Below are 17,772 nucleotides of genomic sequence, written 5' to 3'. Positions count from 1 at the left end.
TCGTTTCAAAGAAGGAAATATTTTTGGAAAAGCATCTGAAAAATGGCCTCATGACTCTGCAATTTCAAAGGCATCAGGATAAGTCAGTGTTTTCTAAGCTTAGCAGCTTTAAGATGCATGAACTTCAATATCCAGAATTCCTCATTCTGCAATTGTATATTGTTCCAGATTGTTTGCAGGGAGCAAGTATTTAAATCAGTTAATTTATATAAATAAATAACCCAGATTGTAGATTACTAGTGGTTCCTCACTTTTAAGGCCAAGTAGCAGTAGATGGCTATTATTTCTGTTGCAAGATAAATTACCAGACTTGCACATTTGAAATTGTTTAGAAATTATTAACACCATCCTGCATTGAAAGCTGAATTCGCTGAACTTGTTAGTGCCACTGCTGTGCATAATTAATCAATTGATGGTTTGCATAATCCTTCATTACTTCATTAGAAGCCAGTTTGGTGTAGTAGTTAAAAATTGGCCTAGGAACCAAGAGACTGTTAATTCTAAGTCTTCTTTAGGCATAAAAGCTGGCTTGGTGACTCCGAGTTAGTCACTCTCTCTCAGTGAATCCACCTCATGTGGTGGTTGTGAGGAAACTAGAAGGGAGGAATATAAGGTATGTTCACTATCTTGAGATGGATAGATGATAAATTTGGGTGGGGGGATACCTTTGACTCCTAGCAACTACCTGAATTAGTCCCTGCAATTTCAAATTAGTCCCTGCAATTTCCTTGGCAAATTTCAGATGTGGTTTGTCATTGCCTTTTTCCTAGGCCTAAGAGAGAATGATTGTTCCAAGGTCACACAGCTGGTTTTGTGCCTAAAGTGGGATTAGAACTCATGGTCTTTTGTTTTCAAGCCTGGTACTTTAACTACAATTATTTAACAGACTAATTTCAACTGAATATAGTCTGGAAATCACTATCAAGCAGTCTCTCTTGTCCAAGACATTGATTCCAGGGTGACCAAACTTCCAAGAATGAAATGTATTAATTTGCATACCTTTACATTTTTCTTTTTATAATCATTTAATTCCATTGAGAAAGGGAGCATCCCTTTATTCGGGATGATAATTAAGGCTATCATACCCGAGTTGTACAAATCTAGATGGCCACTAGATGGCAGAAAAGAGATATAGAAAATTATAACGCTTTGTTCCATCTTAGGGCTGCTAGAATTTTTTTGTGGTCCCACTCTAAAATTATTATAGACTCCTTGAGCAGGGATCATGGAAGTTGCTTTTCATATTATGATTCGCATATATGACTGTTTTTGTGACTAAAGCCTCTTGTTACTTCTGCAGCTGCTGGTGACTATCTGGAGCAGGCTCCTGGAAACTGAGTTTCTTTCCAAGTTTGCAGGGTGCACACAGAATACAGAATGCTTTTCCCTGAACAAATTTATCTTGGAAAAACTAATATGTCATCTAAATGACCTCACTTTTCTTGGAACTCAAAATTATTACTAATTTTGAAATTATTACTATTACTAATTATTATGCATTTGCCATTGTCTGTTTTCATGGATATGATAAATGAGAATTGAGAGATGCAATATTTTAACTGTACTCAGGCACAGTGATGTACCCAGCAACAGTTCAGGCTCTTTCTAAAGTAATTTTATTTTCTGCAAAGATTTGTAAAGTATTTAAAAATGGCACTTATCAGCATGCATATCAATGGAGTCCATAGGAATTCAGGGATTGGTTCTGGGCCCTCCCTCTCTAGAGGGCAATTAACTGGAGGCTCAAATGTTTTCTAGACTTTTGTGTAGCTGTGTGTAGATCTGATATAACATCGGTGGAGATGTCTTCCAGAGCATGTATAGAGCAATAGCATTTATTATATACCGCTTTACAGTGCTTTACAATCCTCTCTAACCATACAGAGTCAGCATATTGCTCCCAACAATTTGGGTCTTCATTTTACTCACCTCGGAAGGATGGAAAGCTGAGTCAACCTTGAGTTGGTGAGATTTGAACTGCTAAATTGCAGACAACCAGCAGGCAGCAGAAGTAGCCTGCAGTACTCATTAACCACTGTGCCACCATAGTTCATAGAGGATGCAATGGAGGAGTTATCAAGACCTATAAAACCTACTGACAATAATTCTGCCCTCTGGATCTATATAGGATCAAATGACATTGCCAGAAGAGATCTTAAAAGAATCTGTGGAGGCTATGGTGCAGGAAATTAAGCATAACTTACTTTTTTCCTTGATCCTTCCAACTGAAGGTCATAGCATAACGAGGAAAATCTAAGATCCTGGAAGCCAAAATCTGAATATGCAAATGATATCTTCAAGAAAGGCCTGGATAATTCTATAAAAATACTGTGCCACTTTGATGAAGAACTGTGGCAACACACTGGATACATAAAATTGGGAAGGAAGTCACTCACTATTCACTATTCTCATTAGGAGGAGGTTAAACTAGAACAAATGGGGAAGGTGAAGAAAGTGCAAAACTAAACATACTGTCAAGAACTCAAAGGGAGAAGCAGGAAGCCAGGTTAGGGACTCAGTTTCTGGGGATGCTGTGACAGAGATGGTACTCTAGATTTCAGACATTTCTATACCAGTTGTCAGAATATGAGAAACAAAAAGGGAGAACTAGAGGTTCTAATTCAGTACACACCCATGTACACACACACACACACACACACACACACGCACACACATACAATGTAACAGCATCACTGAAGCTTGATAGAATAATACTTATAAATGGTACTAGAAGGCTACAGGAATCAGAGCATGGGAATATGGTTGAGAATATTTGGATAAGAATAAAAAGAAAATACTGACAGTGTTTATAGATCAGTTCAACAAGTAGAGATACAGTCTTTCCAAGAGAAAATTTATAGTAATAATGGAAGGTTTGAATTATATTCACATTTGCTTAGAATTCAACTCTGCCAAGAGTCCTAGATCAAATTCCTTTTTTCTTTTGTTAACAAATTCATTTGTCAGTAAGTAGAAGAAAGAATAAGAGGATAACTGTTCTGGACATAACTCTCTTCCATTGAAGAAGTGAAGGTGGGGAAAATGACTATATTTGAATTTGTGATATCTAGAGGAGGAGAAACTGAGGAAAGACAGCTCTGCATACAAGACTTCAGAAGAGCACATTCTGATTAATTTTGAGGGTAAGTGATTGGATCCATTGACATGAAACCTTGAAGGAGAAGAATGTCCAGGAAAGATAGAAAATTCTACAAAACCAGTTATTGATGGCACATTTAAACACTATCCACACAAGAGTGGAAAATTGAGCAGTTAAAGAGGCTAGCAATGATACACAAATGAGCTGTTTAAAATGCTAAAGAAAAAAAAAGATATGTATAAGAAATAGATGGAAGGGAACCAAAAAAGAATACAAAGTAGTCTCCAGAATCTATTAGAATTGAGTCAGAAAAAAAAAATCTAAAGCTCAGAGTCAGCTAATAGCAATAACAATAGCACTTAGACTTATATACCCCTTCACAGTCCTCTCATTTGGTTTAAGAGGGTTTATATTGCCCCAACAATCTGGGTCCTCATTTTATCTACCTCAGAAGGATGGAAGGCTGAATCAACCTTGAGCTGGTTAGATTCCATCAACCAAACTGCTGGCAGCTGGTAATCAGCAGAAGTAACCTGCAGTACTGCACTCTAACCACTGTGGCACCATTGCTCAGCTAAAGCTTGTGAGAGATACCATCCCCAACAACAATCACAATCACAACAACAAGTGTTTGCTGTTTCCATTAGGTTTCCTTGTGAGGAGTAAGTGGCAAATTGTAATAGGAGATACTAAAAAGACAGACTTTCTTAATTTCTATTTTGCCTCTGTATTCTTTCAAATGAGAATGGAAACCTAACAGATTGTAGTTACTGTATGTCACAGGGGGAAACCAGACCTACAGCTTAAATGAGAAGAAGCTAAACTTAAATTAGCTAAGAGAGAACTTAAGTCAATTTAAATGAATTTAAATCTCCAGGGTCAGATGGATTACAACCCAGGGTACTGAAGTAACTGGCAAAGATTACTGCAAAATCACTTTGGGTAATCTTGAAGAAATCATGGAGGACTAATGGGAACAAATGCAACCTATATCATCAAAAAGAAAACAAAGTACTCCAAAATTACAGACCTGCTAATTTAACATCTATCCTGGATAAGGTCTTCAAATGATCAAGAGCATCCTGGTTGTTGTTCGATGGGTCTGCGTGGTAAATGGATGCAGGTAACTAGTAAGCAACCTTTATTTCTATTAGTCTAGGAAAAAAGCCACTCAGCTGTGGCACAAATCTTCAGCCACTGACAGGACTTCATTTTTCCTGCCAGTGGCTGGGCCAATGATTGGACTCTATTAACTGACTCCACTCCTTGGCCATATATGGTCATATACAACACCCCTCCTAGTTAGTGTACCTCCAATCAGCACCCGCCTACTGTACGTAATCGCATAAGTAGGTGGGGCTTCGATGGGTGTGACTGGACCTGCGCATCACTGGTTCCTGGAGCAGTGGCCCGAGCCGAAGGGTCCATCACTGCTCTGGTCCCCGCCAGTGGAAATGTCTCGAAGCTTGTTACTGGTGCGGCAGGGACCGTCAAGCCTGAGGCCTCAGAAGGACCCCACGGGACTTCCTGTTCGCAAGAGTGTCTCTGTTGTTGTCGTTTGGTTTTTGGTGCCTGCGGGGTTGGTGTTTGTGGCCTGCGTTGTTCAGCTGTTGCGTGTTGGGTGATTGGCTGGTCGTCTGTGCTTGGGACCCAGCCCCGTAGCTAATCGATGTGACATTCCTATAGCTTCCCTTCCTCCATCTCTACTCTGTAGGACCACGGCCCCGTGTTTTTGATGACCATTGCTGGCCCCCACGTTGGTCCCCTGATGTAACTATGTGCGTAGACTGGGTCCCCTATTGTGAATTGTCTGCATTTTCCTGTGGAGTCAGGGGGTGTTTCTGTGCTATAGTTGGGATGGACCAGGTCTATACTGTCCGCAGCCGCTGACCCATTAATAGTTTTGCCAGGCTGTGGTGCGTTGTAGTGTAGGGTGTGATGTGCTGGGAGAGGAGCATTTTGTCGATCCTCTCCTGCCAGTCCCCTCAGCCCATATGCTGTAGCGTTTCCTTAGTGGACCGGACCATTATCTCTGCTTGACCATTCATGGCCAGGTGTGCAGGCACTGATAGAGCGTGCCTGATCCCTAAGTCTGGCTAGGAAAGCCTTGAATGATTTCGAGGTGAACTGCGGGCTGTTGTTTGAGATGAGGACTTCTGGTAGTCCATGAGTGGTGAATAGACGCCTGAGTGCCTTTATTGTCACCTCTGATGTGGCGGATTGCATTAGGTTTACTTCCAGCCACTTGGAATAAGCTTTGACGACTATCAGGAATGTCTGTCCTTGATGGGGCCCTGCGAAGTCAAAATGTATTCGGGCCCATAGTGTGGTGGGTATTTCCTGATTTTCTGGGTCTCACGGCCTGGGGTCCTGGCCTGGATTCTTGGCAAGGTGTGCAAGTGGTGAACAAAGTTTTTATCTCCGTGTTCATCCCCGGCCACCATACATAGCTTCTGGCTAGGGCTTTCATCCAGACTATTCCGGGATGGCCCTCATGAAGCGTTTCTAACATTTTATTCCTTAATGGGGGGGATGACTACCCGGTCCCCCCCATAGCAGACATCCCTTCAGTACTGATAGCTCGGTTTGCCTATTTTGCTATGGTTTGTATTCCTCCCCCTGTATTGCCTCCAGCCATCCCCTCCACACCCAGTTCAAAATCCGTGCCATGGTTTTGTCGCGAGCGGTGAGCCTCACAATCTCAAAGGTCATCATCATCCTGGGCCATATGTTCTCTATTAGTAGCACTATCATGGATGGCACTGGGTCTTCGGCAGTGTCTGGAAGGGGGCAATGGCTGAGGGTGTCAGCATGGGCAATGTCTTTCCCTGGGTGGTGGGTTAATGTGTAGCTGTATGCTGCCAGGAATACTGTCCATCTTAACATCCTGGGGGACAGGATGTTTGGTGTGGGTTTGTCACTGGCGAGAATGCCCAATAAGGGCTTATCATCAGTGATGATGTCGAACTGCCTGCCGTACAGGTACTCGTGGAAACGCTTTACCCCTGTGACCACAGCAAGTGCTTCCTTGTCAATCTGACAGTAATTCATTTGTATTTTAGATAGTGTCTTTGAGAAATAAGTGATAGGAGCTTCAGTTCCATTGGGTAGCTTGTGGCTGGGGACTGCTCCGATACTGTAGGGGGAGGCGTCACAGGTTAATGTTAACGGTAGTGTCTCACTGTATTGGATGAGAACATTGGTCAATGTTAAGATGCTTTTTATTTTTTTTAAATGCTTCGGCCTCCCGTTATCCCCAAGCCCAACTCGCCGTTTTATCAAGCAGTCTGTGGAGAGGTTCCACGATGGTCATTTTCTGCAGCAGAAGCACATTGTAAAAGTTCAGCAACCCTAGGAATGCCTGCAGCTGCATTTTGTTTTGTGGCATGGGAGCTTCCCATATGGCTTTAAGCTTTCCATTTGTGGGTCTGATGCCTGCGGCATCAATTAGGAACCCCATAAATTCTACCTGGGGGACCACTAAGTGACATTTGTTTCTTTTTAATTTCAACCCTGCCTCCTGGAACCTTCCCAGGACTGCCCTTATACATTCCATCAATTGCTCCCTGCTCGTAGCTGAGACAATTACATCAGCGAAGTAGGGTATTACTCCGAGGATGTTGAGCAGCAGGCACTCCATGATACTCTGGAACAGGCCTGGGGCTATGCTTACGCTGAATTGGAGTCTCTTGCACTTGAATGTCCCACTGTGTGTGATGATGGTTTGTGCCTCAGCAGTAGCCTCATCGACAGGCAGTTGCTGATAGGCCTGGGCCAGGTCCAATTTAGCGAGTATAGTCCCCCGGCCCAGGGAGTGTAGGAGCTGCTGGACTATGGGCACTGGGGAGGCGTTTTGCAGGAGAGCTTTATTGAGGCTTGTTTTATAGTCAGCACAGAGTCTTATCGATCCATCTGGCTTGACCGGAATAACAATTGGGGTCTCCCATTTGGCGTGGTCTACCGGTTCTAGAACCCCTTGGACTATTAATTTTTCCAGTTGTTCCTCGACTTTTGGTCGGAGGGCGGTTGAACTTGCCGCGGTTTGAGGCAGACCGGGTGATATTGGGGTCTAAATTAAATGATATAGGGGTCCCTGTGTACTTGCCCAGTTTGTCATCAAAGACGTCGTTGAATTTTCATTCCAGTTCTGTGATGTCTCTGGTCGATCTGGGGGGAGAGATGTCATCTCTGTTGTGTGGGTGCCAGTGATGCTTATCTGGAGTGGCGGGAACCATTCTCTGCCAAGCAGGCTGGGTAGACTCCGGTCTACTATGGTGAGTGGTAGACTTCCGCGGAAGGTGCCATACTCCACGCAGGTAGTCTTTTCTCCCAGGACCGGTATGTGGTGGCCCTGGTAGTCTCTCAAAATAATGGCTTGAGGTTCCAATTGATCATGCCGTTGCCTGGATATGAGTTTTCTAAGAGTGTCCCACAATATCATGGATATGTAGGACCCCGAGTCCACTTCCATACAGCAAGGCTTGCCCTCAATTCCAACCATGGCCATTATCTTGTTTGCTTCGAAAGCGTTGGAGTGTCCCACTCTGGTCTGTGCGTAGCCCACAAACATGAAGTGGGCTTCCTCTTCCTGGGAGTCTTCCCTCTTTTTGAATCTCCTGCCATAGTTCTTGCGCCCTCTCCATTGGCTGCCATATTGTTTCACGGGCGACGCGGCTCGTTGGCCCTGCTTGATCATCGGGTATGTTGCACAGTATACCTCTGTGATGTGGCCTCTATGCTCACATCCCAGCATATGGTGTCTTTAAAATGGCACATGATCGGAGTTGGTTTACACTGCAGCTGCCACACTCTCGGGGTCCCGGTTTCCCACCTGGCTTACCAGATCTCAGCTTATGTATGTGTCTGCCATCATCGTCATCGCTGGAGTTGGAGGTGGACTTGCTGGGCCGCGGCAGGCACTCTGTCCCGGTTGCGTGGACTCTTCCATTCCCTCAGATCCGTGCTGCTGAGTTGTTGGATGATTCAGTGGCTCTGGCTTTGTCGACGGCTTCTTGGAAGGAGCCGTCCTCATGGGCCAGGAGTTTCTTTTGTAGCACGGGATCCTTTGTCCCTAGGATGATCCGGTCCCAGATCATCCCCTCGGTATATAGGAATCTGCAGTTCTTTGTGATTCTCTGTAGATCTGCCACAAACGAGTTGATCATCTCTCCCTAGAAGTTGTAGCGGCTGGCCAGATAAGACGGAGATGGGCCGTAGTGACTCCGGAGGGCATGCTATAGCTCGTCCCATGATACAGTCTGTAGATTGTCCGTGACCAGGGCATCGGCCATTTCATAGATCTCAACATCACAGTATGTTAGGAAAAGTGCCCATTTTTGCGCATCAGGGCTGCTTGGAGTCCACTAACCTCCAGGTGTAGGTTGAATTGGCCCATGTAGGATGACCATTTCTCCTTAGCAGGATTGTAAGGGATGGCCATCGGACGGTGGGCCAGGTTGGTCACGCACTGTGCCATGTCATCAGTTGGTTGTGGTTGTTTGTGGTGGTGCTTCATCTGTTGGCTAATCAGGTTGCAATGGCTTTAAGACTTATGAACTTCAACTCCCAGGGTCTGGGAATTGAGTACACAAGTCCCCCCCGTCCCCCGGGCCAAATTTTAGGGTTGAGGGAGACCATAAGACAAACCACGGCCCGCCCCACAAAAAAAAAAAAAAGGCGCCCAACCCCCCCCCCCCACCGAGGAAAAAAAAAAAAGAAAAAAAAAACAAAAACCCGGCCCCCCGCCCGCCCCCCAACCAAAAGAAAAGGAGAAAAAAACAGAAAAAGACAAATCCGATCAACGGCACCAAAACAAAACAAAAAAGACAAAAGGAAAATTCAAAATTTACAAGTTTTAAATTTTTTTTCACCAAAATTTTTCTATCAAACCCCACCGCCCCAAAAAAACAAAAAGAAGCGCCCCCACCCACCCCCCCCCTTCATTATAAAAAAAAAATAAAATAAAAAAAAAAAAACCCCTCCCCCCCCCCTCCCCCACCCCCCACTATAAACAATCAAAAAAAAAAAAAAAAAAAAAAAAAAAAAATTACAAAAAAACCTAAAACATACCAAATCCAAAAAAAAAATAAACTTCAGATGAGAGAGAACTGAATACTAGAATTAGATAAACTAGGATAGGGGTCAACAATCCGCAGATCTGGAGCCACATATGGCTTTTTCATCCCTCTGCTGCAGCTCCCTCAGTCCTTGCCTGGCCTGAGAAAGTAAGAGTGATGGTGGGAGATGGAGACTTGCTCCAACCAAAGCCACTGTTGCTACTGTCTTTATGGCCTGCCTGCTACTCTTGCAGCGCCTTGCACAGCACAGTGAAATTTAGTGTGCTTCACAACGGTGGAAACGGTGTCCCCTCCTTCTCCTGGAGCCCATTACAATGTGTATCCACAATGCAACCCTGTCCCATTCACCCCTGGCAACAGCAGCAGTGTTGGCCGTAGCGTGGGTCAGGTCAGGTCAGTGTCTCAGGGTGGAGAGGAGGTCATGTGTCTCCTTGAGCAACTGAGGCACATCCAGCGCCAATAAGGGCCAGAAGTAGCTGCCTGTTCCCTGCTGCAGTCTGTCAGGCAGTGACACTCAGCTGGAGATGAGGCACTGGAGAATCAGAATCAGAATCAAAGAGAGAGACAGAGACAGACAGACAGACAGACACACACACACACACACATAGACACACAGAGAGACAGACAGACAAAGAGAGAGAGAGAGACACACAGAGAGAGAGAGACACACACACAGAGACGGACAGAGACAGAAAGACAGAGAGACAGAGAGAGAGAGAAAAAAAAGAGAGAGAGAAAGAGAGAGGTTTTTTCGGAGTTAAAAATGTTTTTGTTGCATGCAGAAATAAAAAATTGTTTTCTCTGTAGCAGTTCATTGATTTCATAATTGGAACACACTCTAGTTTTTTTATACATAGGATAAAGGTAGAAAATGATATATGCAGTGTTATCTTCATTTAAATGTCAAAAGGGTTCTGTGGCTTCCAGTGTTTTCTTTTCTGTGGAAAATGGGTCCAAATGGCTCTTTGAGTGTTTAAGGTAGATGAGTCAGATATTTCTTTCCCTTACCACACAGATCATCCCATGCAATAGAAGCCAAGGAAATGTTGCTTTTTTTTTACAGTGAAAATGGATATTCTTCTTAAGTCAAAATAACTTTCAGTAGTCCTGGGTAGATGTTTTAGGTATCCATGACAGCAAAACACCCTGTATTCCTGTCTGCAAAAGACCTGTATCTCTACTGTGATTTGTTGAGTAACAGGGAGAAAAGAGAAATGAAAAAAGCACATGGTAGAAGAAAAAATATATCTCTCAGAATTCCCATCCATCCATCCATCCATCCATCCATTTATCCATCCATCCATCCATCCATCCAATCAAATGACTCTGGGTGGTAATGATTGTTTGGCTATTATTGGGCTGTCACCAAAAGGAGCTTTGATGCCACCATTGACATATGTGATGATAAAAAATAACATTTAATAAGAGAAAGAGTGGCCTCTGTAAATTATTGGTTAAACATTCCACACTTTGTTTTGCTATGCTGTTGCCAGCAACCTTGCTACCAGAATATTCACCTGAATTTTACTTCTGACCATCCTCACAAATTTTGATCCAGATTTCCAAAGAAATTTCAGCTCAGTTTGTCTTAAGCTTGTAGGCCCTGAGGAGGTATGTATGTATGGGGTTGATGACTCACCTTGTTTCAGTCTCTTGATTTTCCTCTCACACCAAGTAGTTCAGTGGTGGGATTCCATTTTTTTTACTACTGGTTCTGTGGGCATGGCTTGGTGGGCGTGGCAGGGAAAGGATACTGTAAAATCTCCAGTCAGAGGTGGGATTTGCTAGTTCTCTGAACTATTCAATATTTCAGCTACCGGTTTTTCCAGAACTGATCAGAACCTGCTTAATACCACTTCTGAAGTAGTTGCACTGGAAATGGTTTTTCACCTAATTAAGCTTCCCTGCTATGAATTTTATCAGATGAATGTATTTATTCATATAGTATGTTCATCCACCCTTGAGATTCTGTGTTGAGGGGCTCCTCCCAAAGCAGATTTTTTTCCCTACTCTGCTTGATATTTGAGTGTTGTAGTGGAAAGAATCTGGAATTAAACTTGATGCTTTAAAAAATGTAAATTATGCACTTTTCTCCAAGATATTCTTATCTTTGCAGTTCCTGTTTATGTAATACACAAAAATATATGGAGATGGACTCCAAATTGCCTCTCTGTATTTGCTTTATGCTGATAATGAGTTAATCTTTCAGTGTGCTCCATCCGCTGACCTTTTGCTTGGTTTTCCTTTGGCTGTTATTGCTAAATCCTGGAATTTAGCAGTTAATTGTTAAGCAACTTACGAGAGATCTGATTCAAGCCCCCTACAAAGTCATAAACTAGACTTCAGTTTTCAAAGATTTTTGCTACTCTAAATCCTCACAATCCCTCTCCAAATTGGGTAGATTTTTCTCTTTTTGCAATAATATAATGCAGCAAAATGAAATAACTGAAACTCCAGTGATCATTTTTTCTTTTTATAACCCATCCCAACCAGGTTTGTCCTGTCTTCTCCAATTATATCCTGATATTATCTTGTACATTCCCAAAAACTAAAGCAAAGGAAACCGCCTTCTCCACTATGGTTTGTGGATTCACGGAGCTCATTCAGAAATATGTAAAATAACAGATATAATCAATAAAACAATAAATGACATAAATGATGTGTGCCCAGCTTTGGTAGAAAGAAGCATTTTAAAGAGGGTGTTTCTTAACCAGAAATGACAGTTTTCTATACTGTATAATACCTCAAAGCTCCATAAACAAAGCTCAAAAAATCCATTCACTCCATTAATAGAGTTGGTTCATCCTATTCATATCAAAATTTCAGATGTTAACTTTCAACACAGAATACATCCATTCTTCAGGAGTCAAAAGAAGTGATAAATTAAAAAGAAAAGATTGTGCAATGTTATAGAATAACTACTCATAAAAGTTCATTACCAAACTTAGAGCTCTGGTACTGTGGGAATTGTGAAACCTCCATTTCATCACTCCTTAAAAAAGGGGAAGGATGGAGGAATGCAAAACTGTATTGTAAAACTAATTAAGTATAGTTGATATTTTAATTTACCACATTTCTACAATATAAGTCAACATAAATTTGCTAACAAAACATATGACATCCTTTATTAATAACAAATGCTGTAGATAATAGCTTTAGAAACTTTCCATGAAGACATTTACCAAAACCAAAACCTAGCTATACTATAGCCTTTCCTAGCCCGGCACCCTAATAAGCCAGCAGATGGGTACTGGCAGCTCCAATTCAATATAAAGCAAAATCACTAAGCTGGAGAAAATTGGTGCAGTATATGAGGGCTGAATCCATCAACCCCTCTTCTTTGCCATCAGAAAATATACTATACATTCTTCAACAATAGCAAACTACTGCAATAGTTACAAGTCTGATTGACTTCACGTTCCGATAGCCAATTACCCCCAAGGGGATGTTCTCCTTGCAAGCAATTCTGGCAACTGGGTAAAGTGATAGCCTTGCCTATTCTTCTTTATCATTGTCAATCTCTATCCCAAAACATATCCCAGATGTCCTCAGAGAATGTTACCAGCTGGCAGGACTGATCTTGGTGACAATCATACCTGCTTTTCTGATGCCATAGGGAAATGTTTTGCACAAGCAGAGTCAGCCTGTACTGGCAGTGTTAGATGGACAGTAATAAAGGGATCCTGGTTGATATATTGTAGGCAAATAACTAAGCCTTACTCTGAAGCCACCAGGGACCATCATCCAAATGTGGGCTGATGGACACAACCAGCCTGGAATACCTAGGTAATAGGGTCCTCATGAATACTTTATTTTGGCCTCTATTACTTTACATCATAGCAATTCACTTATATACATTGCTGGTCTTCAAGCTACAGTGTTTTCTTGTCCTGTGGCCTGAGCAATAGTGTGACACAGTAGGGGATTAGAGCAGCCACTGCTAAGGGCACAGCAGCACTTTTCCAAAAAGAAAACAGGTAGAAGAGAAGCTCCACCTTGGTGGGAGGCTTCAAGGAATCAAACACATGCAGGATAAGAAGTGAGATACCAATGCTGCCCAGTCGAAAATTTAGCCGCTCCCCTTGTTTACTTTTGCAGCTCTCTGTGTACATTGAGGAATTGAGGGCCAGTCCCAGTCCAAAGAGGGTTCCCAGGTTGCGCAAGAGGCCAGCAAAGGGGGTAGTGTCCAGATGCACCCATTCTGGGTGCTCACACCATGCCTTGGCCTTCTCTAAAGTCCACAGGAGGTCCACACCAAGTACCTTGAGCAGTAGGTAGAAACCCAGAGCAAAAGAGAAGAGGAAAAGGGTGGTAGCTATATATTTCCGCAGGCTGGGATCATAGATGGAAGTGATGTACTTGAAAGATTCGGCCACCAATATACCTAACAGTGAAGAGGAAATAACACTGTTTAGAATGCTACAGTAGCACTTTAAAGTTCTCAGAAATATGAGGCAACAGTTAATTATGCAGTTTAATTTGGCAAAACAGCTTAAATCTGCTTCAAGCTAAAGGAGAGGGGGTTCTCTTCTCTAAAATAATATGCTTTATATGTTTACATATACATTATCCAATTTTGGACACAGGGAATTGTCTAAATAGACAGCTGGCATAATGTAAATCTCTCAACCTATATTATATCTCAGCATACCATGACAAAGTTGTATAAGGTCTGCACTGACCTGAGAAGACCCCAGCAATGACTTGGTGCGGAAAATGAGCTGCCAGGAAGACACGAGAGAGACAGACACAGACTTGGATGGTCCAAAAAGCAGCCCAAAGCACAGTTTGCAAAAAGCTGCCATTGGGGAAAAATAAAAGGGAGAGAAAAAAATTTTTTTTTTCCAACCTGCAAATTATTTTAGAGACTAGAAAGATGCCCAAATGCTCCCTTTCTACCTACGCTGCTTGACTTGAACTAAGCACAGTTATTTTCTCTGCTGAACTATTTTGGACTCGAGGCTTTGCAAGGAAAAATGGCTGGATTTCTTTTACCCTTAAAAGTCGATAGAAACCAACCTGGCTTTAAACACAGCGTGTATTCTTCTTGAATCCCAACACAATTCATATTTCAGGGGGTCTTTGACTTACAATTATTCATTTAATGACCATTTGAAGTTGCAATGGCAGTGAAAAAAGTGACTTACAACCAGTCCTCAAACTTACAACACTTGTAGCACCTCCCTGATCATGTGATTGAATTTAAATGCTTGGCTTGTATTTATAATGGCTGTGGTGCCCTGGGGTCATGTGACTGCCATTTGTAATCATCCCAGCTGGCTTCCAACAGGCAGACAGTGGGGTATCATCACAGTGATATGTGATTCACTTAATAGCTGCAATGATATAACCATTGTGGCAAAAAAGCAGGTGGTGGTCATAAAATCAGGTGTGACTTACTTAATGACTCCCTTGCTTAACAATAGAAATCCCTACAGTGGTTGTAAGACAAGAACTACCTATACTGTCCCTTATATTCAAACTAATGAAAAATAGATCTATTTTATCCCAGTGTGTCTCAGTTTTGTTTTTTACATTTTTGCAGATTTGTCAGATGGATTATTCTCTTTCATTTTTGCAAGACTGTTAGTTTGTTAAATGTCAGTTTGTACTAAAATATGTGTATGAGTGAACATATCCTCAAACTAGTATTTTATCTGCAATTTTGCACAGCTCTTATAAACAGATTTTCCTAGCAATATATTTTGGTATGAATATATGCATCTGATATAAATTTCCTCTGGTTTGTGTGTGGGGGTTGGTGAGTGGGTAGTGGCTGTGGGTGTAGATAAATATTCGATTGGATATTTACAAAAATATGAATTCAAATAATTAAATTCAATTTGGTTTGAAAAGAATATTAAGTGCAAACTAAATGAATTTCTTCATACTTAATTTAGACTAACACACCTTTGTATTATTTCACCAAATGCTGTTGCTTACCGATGCTTCCATGATGGGCGTTTCCTTCCCCGGGTGATAGAGAGAATGGCTGTAACTATCACATAATAAACACCAGCTGAACCCATTGCATGGCCAGAAGGACTCCCTATAGTTGGAAGAAAAAACTTTTGACTTTCCACAATTACTCATCATTATATAGCCTTTAAAAATGAGTGTGTGTGGCAGGTTTGAGTGGTTTAGGATCAGGCTGGCATTAGAGAGACCCAAACTTATTGGGTGAATTGGACCAGACCTTCTATCTCAGCCCAGCCTACCTCACAGGGTTGTTTTTGTGGCCTAGATCTCCATTAACTTTGAATCCCTGGATAAAAGATGCAATACAAATCAAATAAACAGATATTTTAATATATTGTTGATGTTATATTGGAATTAGGGGCTTGAAAGATGAGCTTTAACAGGGAGGACATGCAAATCTTGAATGATTACAATGTCATATAAACCACGTTTCAGTGAAGGGAGGTACATGGGCTTCCAGATGGAAGGAATTGCTATACAACTCTTGACGCTGTTTGGATAAATCCATCTTCCTAATGACTAGACTTTGTTTACCTAACAGCTGATGCCTGTGATGCAAGTAAGCTCCAGCAGGTACAAATCCAGTTGAAAGCTGCACTCTCCTTCTTTAATCACATTTTGCCAAGTGGGATGTTACTTTTTACCCATTTTTTTTTCTCATACTGTTCCACTTTTATTTAGTGGGGTTTTCTTAGGAAACTCACCTGGGCCAGTTTCACAGGTAACTGGGAACTGCTGGATTTCAGGGGCAGAAGTATTTTGATAGAAATTAGTCTCATGTACCCACCAGTAGGGTCTTTGTCCAAAAAGGATCCTGCAGAGGAAGAAATTGTCCGAGGTGTTGTGAGAGAAGGGATTCCATTCGGCATCATTATTTAAGCCCAAAAGGCAATAGTGGAGTCACATTCGAATCGATTTTTCTGAACATTAAGATCCAGAGTATTTACAAAGAGCTACTGATCTAGGAATCATGGGATTTAAGAATACTGTGCAAGAAAGTAACAAACATAGTTCTGGCTTATCCACTGGACAAATGCTAATTTTGAAGGCTACACAACTTTAGTAACTGAGGTCCTTTTCCCATGCCATGAAAAATAACGTACTAGGCTTTAGCTAATTTACAAAAGGTGTGGGGGAGGAGAAGGTGGAAGAAAAAAACCCTGAAATCTTACATTCTATCAAGACAACAAACAGGTTCACATAGTAAAAGATGGACTCTAATAAGAGTGGGATGAGCTGTTCATTTCTGCAATGGTTAATCTCTTAATAAGGTAGTTGCAGAAGGTGGAAGATGTTACTGTGTAAGTCATTGTTCAACTGTGGTTGGTTGATTAATTCACAATTTGCTGAATTTGTGCAACTGACTAAGGTATAAACCATAGTTTACAAACTACAATTGGCAGTATTCACATAACACACTAAGCAGACAGACATGGGTTAACATATGCGAACCCAGCCTCTACGTTCAGCAGCTCAGCCTGACAATGAAACTCTAGGTTCACGTGACAAACTGAAGTTTATCTACCTACCATTTAAATACGAGATTTAGCCAGTCACCAATCACAGCAACCCAGATGAGCTTGATTCCCACAGCTTCGCAGAGGTGGAACCAAATAGGAAACAGGACAAAGAAAGTGTTTCGAAGATCGGCAGCAAAAGAAACAAAGAGGAACCAGTCCTGCGATCCGGGGTATCTTGTTTGTAGAAAGTGTATGGCTTGGATGCCTGTGTGATATAGAATATCCATGCTGGCTTCCATTCTATCTCTGGTTGAGCAACAAGCTATCTTGGGTCTATATTGCAGCTGCAATGTACCCTTTAACAGAGGCCTGACGTCTTTTATCCCCTCCCGTGTGTAGCAGCTTGAGCTTTGAACCCAAAATTACTTTGGTCACAAAAACACCTCCTGGTCAAAGGTGCTTCCCCAAACAGCTTGGGACAAACACACTTAAAGCAGCTTATATAAGAGGGGCAAGTAAGCAATCCAAAACAATCCATGTAACCATCATGACAAAGTTGTTAATTCTTTGCAGAGTTGCTCCTTAATTATCCTTCTGCCCCCACCTCCTGAAAAAAACTTAAGGGAACATTGCTGCATTTTATCTGTGTGTCGCTTCTCTTGAAATCAGGGTTTGGGTTTGTGGTATCTAAATTTGATTCTGGATCTTAGTGAATAAGCTCAAATGGTATTACCCCATTGTTTGAAAACCCGAAGGCAGCTACAGATTTAATCCTCATCTTACAAACATTCATTTAGTGACCAAAGTTACAACAGCAATGAAAAAAGTTACTTTTGACTATTTTTCACATTTTTAAGTGTTGCAGAATCTCCATGGCCATGTGATCAAAATCCAGATGCTTGGCAACTACCATGTATTTATGAGAGCAGCAGTGTCTTGGAGTCAGATGATCATTTCTGATAAGCAAAGTCAATGGAGAAGCCTGATTCACTTCACAACCATGTTACTAACTTAACAACTGTAATGATTCACTTGATAAAGGTGGCAAGAAAGGTCATGTTGCTGCTGTTCAGATGCTAAGTCATGTCCAACTCTTTGCAATCCCTTCAATCATAGCATGCTTGGTTGTCCTGTCCTTTACTATCTCCACTGCCCA

The 17,772-nt window shown here is 41.9% G+C and overlaps 1 protein-coding gene across 1 annotated transcript; it reads right to left on the bottom strand.

Annotated features, from left to right (window-relative positions):
- Window positions 1-12,219: 12,219 nt before the first annotated feature.
- On the bottom strand, window positions 12,220-16,969 carry LOC113449814 (glucose-6-phosphatase catalytic subunit 1-like). The gene is made up of 5 exons (XM_026720968.2): window positions 16,686-16,969; window positions 15,861-15,970; window positions 15,121-15,226; window positions 13,860-13,975; window positions 12,220-13,561 (listed from the first exon to the last, which is right to left on the bottom strand). Exons 1-5 carry the CDS (start codon window positions 16,913-16,915, stop codon window positions 13,050-13,052), a joined length of 1,074 nt encoding a protein of 357 aa, XP_026576753.1. The 5' UTR covers window positions 16,916-16,969; the 3' UTR covers window positions 12,220-13,049.
- Between the last annotated feature and the right edge of the window lie 803 nt (window positions 16,970-17,772).

Source organism: Pseudonaja textilis, chromosome Z (genome assembly GCF_049901715.1).
Source record: "Pseudonaja textilis isolate UNSWEBS1 chromosome Z, rPseTex1.2, whole genome shotgun sequence".
Classification (NCBI taxonomy): Eukaryota; Metazoa; Chordata; class Lepidosauria; order Squamata; family Elapidae; genus Pseudonaja; species Pseudonaja textilis.
The sequence above is the reverse complement of the archived record's forward strand: the minus strand, read 5'-3'. Positions and strand labels throughout refer to the sequence as shown.

Bases quoted from the DNA above. Each gene is read 5' to 3' on its own strand.
- LOC113449814 (XM_026720968.2), bottom strand. From the start codon at position 16,915: ATGGAAGCCAGCATGGATATTCTATATCACACAGGCATCCAAGCCATA. The intron at 15,227-15,860 runs GTGAGTTTCCTA...TTCCAACTATAG, and splicing joins TACCTGTGAAACTGGCCCAG to GGAGTCCTTCTGGCCATGCA. The intron at 13,976-15,120 runs GTAAGCAACAGC...CCCCAATGGCAG, and splicing joins CGCCCATCATGGAAGCATCG to CTTTTTGCAAACTGTGCTTT.